Source organism: Corvus cornix, chromosome 3 (genome assembly GCF_000738735.6).
Source record: "Corvus cornix cornix isolate S_Up_H32 chromosome 3, ASM73873v5, whole genome shotgun sequence".
NCBI classification, from domain to species: Eukaryota; Metazoa; Chordata; class Aves; order Passeriformes; family Corvidae; genus Corvus; species Corvus cornix.
This window is the reverse complement of record NC_047056.1, coordinates 65,731,314-65,743,573: the sequence shown is the minus strand read 5'-3', so window position 1 is coordinate 65,743,573 and position 12,260 is coordinate 65,731,314. Positions and strand designations below refer to the sequence as shown.

Genomic DNA, 12,260 nt, shown 5'->3' with positions numbered 1-12,260 from the left:
GAGTCTTTGCAGGACTAGGACCACAGCTCCTAATGGAGTAACAGTGCACATGACCTCCATGCCATTTCTCAAGTCTGTTTTATTCCTCTTTGTATTATAAGTTATTACTCCCTTAGTCATGAATGCTTGCAGAAAATCTGGAATTACAAAAGAAACCCTTCTTAGATGATATGTAAATATTACCTATCACGTGCTTGTCATACACTGAAAGGGATGTGAGCCCCCATCCCTACAGCCTGAAGAGCAGATCCTCCTGATGTCCCTTTCTGCATGTCATGCAGCAGACTGTGCTCTCTAGCTGCCCACCTGACAAACAGACTAGCCCAGCTGGGACAGACAAACAGACACAAACAAACAGCTTCAGACCCGTTCGTGCAGGGTCCAGTGAAGGAGGCAGAGGGATGGGATCTTCTGCAGAGCATGGCACTGCTGAACATAGCAAGGGTATGTGCTGCTGCCCAATAGCAAGAGTGTGCTCTCCACAAGGAGTTTCCAAAATGAGCTCTGGATGTATTCACCACAGATATTTATTTCCCTTTCTGAAAATAGCTGAAAATTAGCAAAGCATGAAGCAGTACTATTTTAATGATCTCTGAGGTTTAAAGTGATCTGTCAAGGGAAGGATGGAGGTGGGGATAAGGCATGGTATTTGTGGGTGCAGTCTCTACTTTATTTTAAAGAGGTTTCTGCTTCAGTATGGCTGCAGTCACAAGAATGCAGCATAAAACTCTTAAATGCATGTATGTGCCCCTACACTTACAGCCTAATGCTGGAGAGCTTTAGGGTAATGTTGCTTACTTCTCATCTCCTTTTCCAGTGTGTTTGCCATAGGAGCTCCCCAGCAGAGGAGGAGGAAGGGAGAAGAAGAGGGTGAAAAAGAGTTTGAATAATCCGTTTTGCATCCCCTAGACCGTGCGCTGCTGCCTCTGGGGAAATGTATCTGCCCTGTCTCCTCCTTGGGTCAGGAGCTGCTGACCCTTCTCGCCTTCCCTTTGAAGTCATATTTAGGTTCACAAGACAAGCTCTAGCTAGGGCTTAAATGTTGGGCCCTTCTCGGAAGGGAGGAATATGCTGCTGGTGGCTTTGGATGCAGCAGCTTTCTCTGACAGTTGCTGTGCATCTTTTTCTGGGCAAGTGTTGTAATTAACGTGCCCTTTTGATTACAGAAGGATGAGCCAGCTCCTGTGGAGGATTGTAGTGTCCTGGCTGTCTTCCCAGGCCTGCCACCCAGAGGAGCAGTTGCAGCAGGGAAAGGAGAGAGTCCTATGATTATTTTCAGGAGTGAGACATTGATTTAATATGCTTGGCAATTTTGCATAGGGAAATGCAAGTAGGACATCTTAAAAAAAAAAAGAAAAAAGGGGAAAAGAAGAAGAAAAAAGAAAAATAAGAACAAAAAAAAGAAAAAGAAAAAAGAAAAAAGGAAAAGAAAAAGGAGAAAAAGAAAAAGAAAAAGAAAAATAAGAACAAAAAAAAGAAAAAGAAAAAAGAAAAAAGGAAAAGAAAAAGGAGAAAAAGAAAAAGAAAAAGAAAAAGAAAAAGGAGAAAAAAAAGAAAAAGAAAAAGAGAAAAAAAAAGAAAGAAGAAAAAGAAAGAAGAAAAAGGAAAAGAAAGAAGAAAAAGGAAAATAAGAAAAAAAAAGAAAAGAAAAAGAAAGAGAAACAAAAGTTTTACTTTAGTCAGTTCCCAAGTTTTGGGACTGCAGCCTGGGGAACCATATTGTTAATTTAGCTCCCAGCATGGTAGCACTATTATCTAATCTGAATCTAGTGACAAGAAACTCAGCCTGGGCTCCTCATGTTCATTTCTAATCATAGAGGAGGAGTTACCTTTGCAGCGCAGCTTCTACTGCCTCTTTAGCCAGGCATAACTCAGGAGTAATGTGCATTGACGCTGTGAGTGCAAATCATAGCAGAGAGGCCCTGGGGTGCCATGTCCCCATCCTCCTGCCCCTGCCCTCTCTGCATCAGGTCCCACAAGAGAGAGGAAAGATGCTGGAAAGAGCCCATTCAGGTGTGCAGGAGTGTAGGAGTGCAGGCATGCAGAGAGCAGGAATGCAGATGTGCAGGGTGCAGGGATGCAGCATGCGGGAGTCTAGGAGTGTAAGAGTGCAGGGATGCAGGGTGCAGGGATGCAGGGTGCAGGGATGCAGGAGTGCAGGAGTGCAGACGTGCAGGGGTGCAGCTGTGCAGGGGTACAGGAGTGTAGGAGTGCAGGTGTGCAGAGGTGCAGGGGTGCAGGGGTATTGGGTTGCAGGGTGCAGGTGTGCACACCCCTGGGCCCCACTCTCATGCATGGGCACTTCCATTTGCCATGCTCAGCTGCATTTCACAAAAGCACAAGCTGGCAGAGGACTGGAGCATTTCTTTAGGTATGCGCCAGTTGCTTATTCATTCATGGTAAAGGCAGGATAAACATCTGGCAGGAGTGCTGTCCCATTAGGAGATGTAATACCACATCGGATATTAATGAGGGTACTCTGTGTCCCTGCTCCATGGCACATTTCCTTCTGCCCTACCTGGCCCAGGTACAGCTGCAAGGTGCCCCTCCTCCCTCAACATATCCACCCCAACATCTCTGCTTCTCCTCTCCTTGACTTCTGTCCTCAGCCCGCACCCTGCATCTCATCCCCTCTCTGTTCTCCTGCGTCACCCGGGCTCTTCCCTCCTGCACTTAGTATTCTGGCCCCACACTGAAGCAGAGAGGAGCAAAGAAACAGTGTTAGGACAGACACAAACTTTCCTGTCAATTTTGTTTGCATGGAGTCAGTATTTACACAATAAACAGGGTCGGACAAACACAGACCTTCTCAGGAAGAGCCAGTGCATTGGTCTAATCCTGCACTGAACTGCTGTGGAAGGAACCAAGCCCTAGCCCCTGATCCAGTGGAACAACTCCTTTTTTCCAGAAGTTGGGTCCTAAAGATCTGTGACAGCCCCAGTTGCACACAGACACAAATGATTATTCTCTCTTGACAGACCTACACAGCTCCCTCCTTGTATTTAACTGCAGTCCAAGTGAGCTGGATCAGGAAAGAGACACTTGATAGCTGCTGTTTCCGTGGTTGAAATATTTGTGAAGTTAGCGCATAATCTGAAAGCAGAAGCTAATAAATTATAGGGTGCTAATTGGGGCCGGAGTGGAGCCGTCAATCATATTATCCTAAACACACAGAGACCCTCATAACCTAAAAAGGCAAGAAAGCCTCTAGGAACAGCTCCCAGTTGTCACTAGCCATGACCTCCACTTCAGTGAGTGCACAGAGAGTCAAGGCAGAGAGTTTATTCTGTTAAGAAAATGCAAATCCTGTATTTAAGAGAGCACTTGTAGTTGACTTTGTTTACACTCTTTGGGAGTGTGTTTCCAGAGGCACTTTATTGTTTTCCTTTGCCACTTAATTTGACACTTTGTCACTTAAAAAAACTGTGTAGGTCAGATAAGAATTTGCAGTTTGCATATTTGCACAGTCCTTAGAATAACAGTCATTTTATTCATAGTCCAACCTCCTTGCATATAGGCTTGTTTTTTAAAAGCCATCCTATTACTCATATAACTTTTATTGCTTCCCATGCCCCAGAAACATATATTACACTTAGGACCTGCAGGACTCTGATCTGAGCCAAAACCACAACTGTGCAAACATGGTAACTATAGGACATTTGCAGCTCTAGTCACTTTGTCACTACTTTTTCTTATATTGCTTCCATCAAGTATTTTACTCATAATATAAAACTGAATCAAAGAATGCTAAAGAAATTTTTAGTAACACTTTTCCCCAGAAATTTATTTCTGTATGCAGATAGGTAGGCATTGTAGATACAAAAATGCTGCTAGCAAGGATTTTCTTGCTATTTTCTAAGTCTGTGAGAGACTTTTCTCTCTCACAGAAGAGGTAGCAGAGTTATGTAAACAACCAAACCACCTTCAACCTTGAAAAGCCTTGTTTATGGTACAGCAGAAAATATTTTGACAATGGATGTTTTAGGATTTTAGCCAATCACCCCCAAGGGGTGGCTGATCCTTTGTCCAATTAGACTATGAAGAAAAAAGTCTATAAAAGAGTTTGTAAAATAATTAAATCAATCATGCTGCACAATTCCTGCCTGCTGGATCTTCTCTCCTCCTCCTCCCTATGGCTGCGGGACATGGTGGTATACCCTAGGGCCTAGGCCTGCAGTAATAGGCATTCCAGAAAGCATTCCCTGAAGAAAATATCTCAGTGGATCAGATCACCTTGAGGGCCATCACACAGACAATGCAGGACAATCAGGGCATCAGGCTCAGGCAGTATGGGTTTACCAAAGGCAGGTCTTGCTTGACTAACCTGATGTCCTTTTATGGCAAGACGACCCACTTAGTTGATGAGGAAAAGGCTGGGGATGTTGTCTACCCGGACTTTTATTAAAGCCTTTGACACTGTTTCCCACAGCATCCTCCTGAAGAAACTGGCTGCTCGTGGCTTGGCCGGGGCTTTACCCAGCTCACTGGGTAAAAAGCTGGCTGCATGGCCGGGCCCAGAGAGTGGTGGTGAATGGGGTGACACCCAGTGGGCAGCGGTCACAAGTGCTGTCCCCCAAGACTCAGTACTGGGACCAGTCCTGTTTAATATCTTTATCAGTGATATGGACAAGGAGATTGAATGTTGCCTCTGACACTTTGCAGACAACACCAATCTGGGCAGGAATGTTGATCTACTGGAGGGTGGGAAGGCTCTGTGGAGGGATCTGGACAGGCTGGATCTGTGGGCCAAGGCCAGTTGTGTAAGGTTCAACAAGGCCAAGTGGCAGGCCCTTGGGTCACAACAACCCCAGGCAGTGCTACAGGCTGGGGGGAGAGTGGCTTGAAAACAGCCCAGAGGAAAAGGGCCTGGGGATGCTGGTTGGCATCCGACTGAACATGATCCAGCTGTGCCCAGGTGGCCAAGAAGGCCAATGGCGTCCTGGTTTGTGTCAGAAATTGTGTGGCCAGCAGGACCAGGGCAGGGGTTGTCCCCCTGTACTCGGCACTGGGGAGGCCACACCTCGAATCCTGTGTCCAGCTGTGGGCCCCTCACAATGAGAAGGACATTGAGGTGCTGGAGCAAGTCCAGATAAGGGCAACAGGACTGGTGAAGGGTCTGAAGCACAAGTCTTGTGAGGAGCAGCTGAGGGAGCTGGGATTGCTTAGCCTGGAAAAAAGGACACTCAGAGGAGACTTTATCACTCTCTACAACTGCCTGCAATTGAGGTGGGGCAATTTCTCCCAGGTAACAAGTGGCAGGACAAGGGGACATAGCCCCAAGCTGTGCCAGGGAAGGTTCAAGGTTGCACATTAGGAAGAATTTCTTTATGGAAAGGGCTGTCAAGCACTGGAATGGATTGACAAGGTGGCAGAGTCACTATGCCTGGAAGTGTCCAAGAAATGACTGGACACAGCACTTAGTGCTATGGTTTAATCGACAAAGTGGTGATTGTTCAAAAGTTGGACTCCATGATCTTGGAGGTCATTTCCAACCTTGATTCTGTGAATCTTTGAAGGGAATCAGAGCTGATGAAGGGTCTTGAGCACAATTAGCCTGGAGAAAAGGAGTCTCAAGGGTAACCTTATCACTCTCTACCATTACCTGAAGGGAGGTTGTAAGAAGGTGGGAGTCTGTTTCTTCTCTTAAGTAACAGGAGACAGAATGAGAGGAAACAGCCTCAAGTTGCACCAGGGGAGGTTTAGATTGGATTTTATGGGACATTTCTTCTCAAAAAGGGCTGTCAAGCATTGGAACAGGCTTCCCAGGGAAGTGGTGGTGTCACCATCCCAGGAGGTTTTTAAAGGACAAGTAGATGTGGTGCTTAGGGACATGGTTTAGTGGTGCACTTGGCAGTGCTGGGTTGATGGTTGAACTCAATGATCTTAGAAGTCTTTTCCAACCTAAATGATTCTATTCTATTCCAGAAAGAAACCCCAGCTATGTCAACAGAATTGCAAAAGAAATTATTATCCAAACAGGGAGTGGTTATTTTACAGCTCTGTTCTCACAGCAAAAGATAGAAGACAGCGATGAAAATCCTCCAAATGGAAGATGTCACACAAAAAAGTTAATGCATTATATAAAAGGTTATTTATACAGCAGTATCAGTTATGTCAGTGGAAATAATCACAATATTTTGGCATCTTCACTTGGCTTTGATGCCTTGAGTTTCTGGCTATTTTTTAGAGTGAAAACATAGTATCAGTTAGATTTGCTAAGTGTCATTAAAAATAGAGCCATAATTGTTTGAAAAATCCAACTGGTAGGCAAGCTTCTGCAACTCACTCCAGAGGGTGTAACAAAATTTTCAAGAATGAATTAAAAGAAACAAAAGTGAGTTAGAATTTTTTAGTCACTAAGAGACCTGCCAGGGCTATTTTACAGACATTCTTTTCTGTAACATCCTTTTTCAGGTCTGTTATTAATATCAGCTTTGTGTAGAAAGAGGTACATTTGAATCTAGAACAAAGCTTCCCTTCACAGTTACTATTAAAACGCATAGTCCTAAACCCAGATTACAAAGGATCAATTTCACCTGATTATGCTCAGTAAAGCGACACCTGAGGACTCAAACCATCACAGACAGCATGCCACAGATGTCAAAAAAAAATTTTACAAAGAGAAAATAACCTGGAGACATTAGTCAATTCAAATAGATGCTAAAAGTTTCTCTGCTGAAAACCGTCATGGAAGGCAAGGATGCAGTGACTCTGCCATCACGATCTTTGTGTCCTTCTGTACAAGCAGTGAGAGAAGCAAATTTTGAGGGATGTTGTGATCTAGAGGGTGTTAGTAGTCTCTGTTATCTAGGGTACCAGGAAAGCTGAGGAACAACAACTTTAGCCTCAATGCTGGACCCCAGCTTGAGGTTCTCAGATAAGTTAGGCTGAGGTGAACTTAGTTCTTGCTTTTCTTGTCCTCACCACTTCCTAGTTTCTGCAGGTAACAAAGACTAACAGAAAAAAACTTGAGTTAGTGTAGCTGTACAACCTTTTGCCTTTCTGGTGGTCATTTTTAAGTTTCTCAAATCTTGTGATGCTGCTATTGAATGACTGACAGTAAAGTCTCCCAGACCTGAATGTTAAATATAAAAAAGACAAAGAAATCATCTTGTTCCAAATCACCCCAAGCTTTTCTGTCCAACCTGATAAAACCAAAGACGTCTTTTGCCTTTCATATCTTGACAAATCATCCTTTCAAGATGTATAAATTTTCCCTTCAGGGCTCTTGACAGCCACATTCCCATAGCTTATGTCAAAATCCTGGGCACTCCCTCTGTGGCACATGGGGATAACAGAGTGATACTGCTAGAGCCTGGCATATCTCTCAGCAGCAGCTACATGCACATTTCCATTATTTTATCTTTGGTCTAATAATAATGTCATAAAACATTGGTTGTACTTTCATAGTATCCTGATCATGGTCCCAAATAGAAAGCATGAGGTACACAGATTTTGGATAGATCTGGTCATCAGTATGTGCCAGCTCAAAAGCCCTTGAAAGCAACCTTGAAAAACAGAAATGCACTGATGGCTGGGTGCTACCACCTGCTGTAGACCTGAAGATGGAAGACTTAGAATTGATGCCACTGAGAATGCTGATTTAGTTAACCAGTAACATCTGCCCTGGCCCTTCATATTTACAAAATAATTTACAAACATTAATTAATCACCACAGCATTTGTGTTGGTTTGTAGTAAATACTAATCATAGGTAGAACATTTGTCATCCATTTGTATGAATGTCAAGTCTGCAGTTGAAGGACCAGACAAACCAGCTACAGACACACAATATGTCCATGTCTATCCAAGCACAGCTCAGAGTTCAGCCATGGCCATTTGAGAGACCAGCACTTGTGGGTTGTGTGTGTGGCATCATGTGTGCAGTGTGTTCACCAGTGCTGCTCAGTGTCTGTGCTGGCAGCGAGGAACAAGGAAGAGCCTGAGACAGGAACTGGCTGTGGCCCAGAAACTCACCTGGGCCATCCCCTGATCAGTGCCTGGGGCACACCTCTCCTCTTCCCCAGCAGATTAGACACTGTACTGGGTTGGAGTGTATTTTCTTCACAGCAGCTTGTCTTGTGTTGTATTTTAGATTTGCAACCAAAACAGTACTGATAACACAGTAATATTTTACTTATTACTGAAAAGTGCCTGCACAGAATCAAAGCCACCTCTGCTTCTAACTCCATGCCCCCTCCCCAGTGAATAGACTGAGAGTGCACAAGATATTGGGAGGGGACACAACCAGGCAGATGACTCAAATTAACCAAACAGATATTCCATGCCATGTAATGTCATGCTCAACAATAAAATGGAGAAAAGGAGACTTAAAGAGATTAGCCCTCCTTTTTCAGGAGCTGGGTGGGCATAGGTCTACCTGTCTCAGGACAAAATTCAAGCTAAACACTTGGAGACAGTTTTTATACTGCTGTACATCAGCTTAGCTTAACATATCTAGCCTGATTTACAGCAGTTGAAAATTGGGTCCACATGCCTTATACTACCCTTATCTCACATATAACCTTTCTGATATGTCAGGGTTCTTTTCTCCCCTAAATATCTCTTTCCTTTAAATGACATTATCACCCTTAAATCCATCTATACTTATTTAAAATCTGTAGCCTTGAAAATCAAGACATTTGAACTCAAGGATTTCTTGACTCTTTCCCGTGATCTGCCATAGAAGCATGCAAAAGCAGAGGCAAACACAGGCCAGGTTAGCACCCATTTCCCTGCCCAAGAGAGAATGTGCTTAAGAGGTCTTTCATTCACATCACCTCTTATAGATGTGTCTTCCCTACTGTGTCCAAAAGTAGCATGAAAATTGCCATCAGGCCCTGTCTGCTGGAAAGCAAGAGGTGACCCCCTGATAGTGAATAAGCGTTGATGAGAAAAACGTGAATCATCAAGAAGAGTTTGAATGAAGAGAGAAAGCAACACTTCAGTAAGGTAGAGACGAGTAGGGCCATGCTCAGAGCTCATACTGTATCACTGAGCATGATTCAGGTGACTGCAATTACTGGGGAGGTTTGGTATTGTGTCTTCCACTGAATTCAACAAGTTATAGATTAGGATCCTCGAATTTGGATCAGTAAGTTAATTTTTTATCCTGTCCAATACATTTTTCATACTACAAGGTACAAAAGGCATAGGTCACTGCTCAATATCCTAAGGTTTCATTTCTTGGCAATGTGTTAAACTTGACACTTTGTTCTCATCATGCTATGATAAATCTTTCATTAAAACTAGGCTCATCTTGCAACACTTACAAAAGGCAAACACAGCAAGAATTATCTTCCCTCTTTTCCTTTTGGGCTGCTTTGTATATTTGTGACTGTTTCAAGTCCTGAAGGGCATTACTCCTGACTGCTCTCTGTCACTGATGCTCATCCTGCCCACTAACCCAGTTTACACATGTTGGTTAGGCTCCCACTATTCTTTTCCAATGCAGACCTACACAAAACTGAATTGACTTGGGATATAACATCACAGATGCTAGCAAGACCTGGGAAAGGTGTTGTCTTGGCAGAATTTTGGGAGGCTTCTCCTACTAAAGAAAAAGACTCGTATGGAGTCCTGTGGTTGTTCAAAACCTTTGTCTGTGGCTTGCTGACTGAGCAAGCTTCTTTGACTTAAATGGAACTATGCACACAGAACACACTCAGGTGTGGTGCCTACAGAACTGGGATCCTCCTGGTTTCTGGCCAGCACATGACATAGGTTAGCAAACATTACTAATTTTTAAATTACTGAAATGGAAGGAATGGCTGTACAATCAATCAAGAAGCACTCGAAGAGGAAGGAAACATAATACAATATTTATTTGTTTATCTGTTGCTCAGAGTCTGGTAAGCACAGTGAAGTACTGCAATTGTTTTTATTAGCAAATCTGTCTTTTACACTGATCTGTAGATGGAGAAAAATATTTATATAATGATTGAATGGGCTTTTTCAGGGACTTTGAAGAATCCTAATTCAAAATATCTCAATTTCTATTTCATTTCAGTAAAATGTTCAGACTCCAAATTTCTTGTTCATCTGTGTTGAATCTCCATTTAAGAAACTTTTGAAGCTTGACTGCAGTGGAGTTGCTTCTTGTAAATGTATATGTTCTGACATCAGATAGAGCCTTTACTACTCTCCAGTGTGCCTCATTATCAAATATTTGCATAAAATTACAGAATGTTTCTAGCTTCCTGAAAGATGTCAGTGAATAACTCTGTATAATTTGCAAACTACTGCTCATGATGAAAGGCTAGAAAAAGCTTATTGCTGTCTTTTAGTCAATAATTATTTGTACAAAATTTTATTATATACTTCGAGTTGATCTGTAAACACACCAAGGAAGAGTTCCTCCATACACCCAGTCTGATAAAAAATAAACGAGGATGATGAACATTCAAAAAGTAAAGGAGAAGAAATGTAAGAAAACAGGACTGTCCAGACTCACAGATCAATTGCTGTGCAACTTAATATGCAAGGTGATTGCAAACATTTGTTTAAACTAAATAGGGAAACAGACCACCCGCAGCAGTGGAGAACTTGGTCACCCTTTTTCAATTGCTTTCTGATTAGGAGTCTGGTATTGATGTTGTTTTTTCAATTTGTAAAACCTTGTTTGTGCACAGTGAAGCTAGACTTCAGCTGTTTGGTTTTATTCATGAACAAGCTGGTCTGTCCTTTGAAGCAGCATACCAGCAATCCCTTTTTAGAAGGACTGCCTTGTGCCTGAGGCATATGTGATTGCATAAGTTTAATCAATACCACAGTAAAATCCCTGACTGTCTGATACATGTTTTTTTACTTTAAACTATCTCCAGTGGTGCACCCAAACCATAACATGTAGAAAATCAAAGGATACGTAATCACTGTCTTATCCTGACACACACCATTCAGAACCTTATTGTGTTTTCTGGTAGTTTTATTAAAGAGTTGGTTTTTTTTTTAAGATACCTCTGTAAGTATGATGATGAGCAGAATATTTTCCTTGACTTATGTCTTCTTTGAAGAGTTTTTTCTCCTCTTTCACTGTCTCTTTTAAACGGTGGTAACCAGACTTAACTAATTTCGGCAGAATTGATGCATTCTTCATCTTAGTTGCCTTCTTTGACTACTACCAAATAATTTAAGCCCTCTTGATTCCTTGTTTCCATTAGTGTGGCTGAAAGAACACTGTCTGAATCTGCACATGGAATATCATTATCTGCATTAGAAGAAAAAAAAGGAAAAAGGGGGAAAAAAATTAAAAACTAAAATAAATTTTAAAAAAGAAAATACAACAGCCCAGTAATATACATGTAGTATTAGAAAGCAAAGAAAATCAGACAACTGTTGGAGAAAGTTGGTCTAGTGACCTTGTAAGAATGACTGATGATTCAAATTTATTTTCTGCTACTGTCTGCATGGACCAAAACTTTAAGCAAATCACTCGGGGAAGGTTGCTTATCCATCATATCTCCAGAAGCAGCAATACAGTCATGAATACATGACTTGCTTCTTTTCCTTGTAAAGAGGAGTAAAGCTAAAGTGATTTTACTCTGAACCTTTGCAGTAATCCTGCTAATAATACTGCTAAAGAGTCCTGTAACATTGGCACATTTCTATCTACAAAACCATTATATACTCTCTCTCTAGAGGCCTAGTCTAGACTTCTGTCTCTCTAGTATTCTGTCCTTCTAGAAACTTAAATTTGGCAATTCATTCTGTTTTTCACTTTTTAAAAAACTTCTATTTTTCCCTAATTTGATGCATACATGTATACATAGTTTCTTGAAATCTATTGCAGGGGATATATATTTTTAAAAATATAAAAATTGTTAACTAAATGCTCAAGTTATAACTGCTACTATTTTTTGCATTTGTTTTTGTAATGTATACCTTCTTTTATTACACTCCCTCCTTATTTTACTTCATAACTGAAAAATTAAGCATGTGACAGTCAGGGTTATCTGTTCAAAGGAATCACAAGCACTGTGCCGTTCCACCAGGCAACACATAATTTGTTATGTCACTATAATCACACATCTCCCCAAGCTATAAAGCCAGAAATTTATTCCACATGCTAGAGTCCATTAGGAAATTTTATCAGGAAAAGTCTGAAAGAAAATTTTGATTTTAGAAACCTGTTAGCAAGATGGGATTTGGGACACAGAGCAAACTGTGGTCACATACCACAGTGACTGACAGCAATGAAAAATCATTTGGTACTCACTATGTCAGTTCAGGGCTATTATGGTCATATTTAGTAATTCAGCTCCA

At 41.8% G+C, this 12,260-nt stretch overlaps 1 protein-coding gene across 1 annotated transcript in view; it reads right to left on the bottom strand.

Annotated features, from left to right (window-relative positions):
* Positions 1 to 9,849: 9,849 nt before the first annotated feature.
* ROS1 (ROS proto-oncogene 1, receptor tyrosine kinase) overlaps positions 9,850 to 12,260 on the bottom strand; it is a 71,923-nt gene continuing 69,512 nt past the window's right edge. Inside the window, exon 44 of the mRNA XM_019286971.3 lies at positions 9,850 to 11,205. Coding sequence (XP_019142516.3) covers positions 11,096 to 11,205 — 110 coding nt within the window. The 3' untranslated portion in view covers positions 9,850 to 11,095. The remainder of the gene's footprint in view (positions 11,206 to 12,260) is intronic.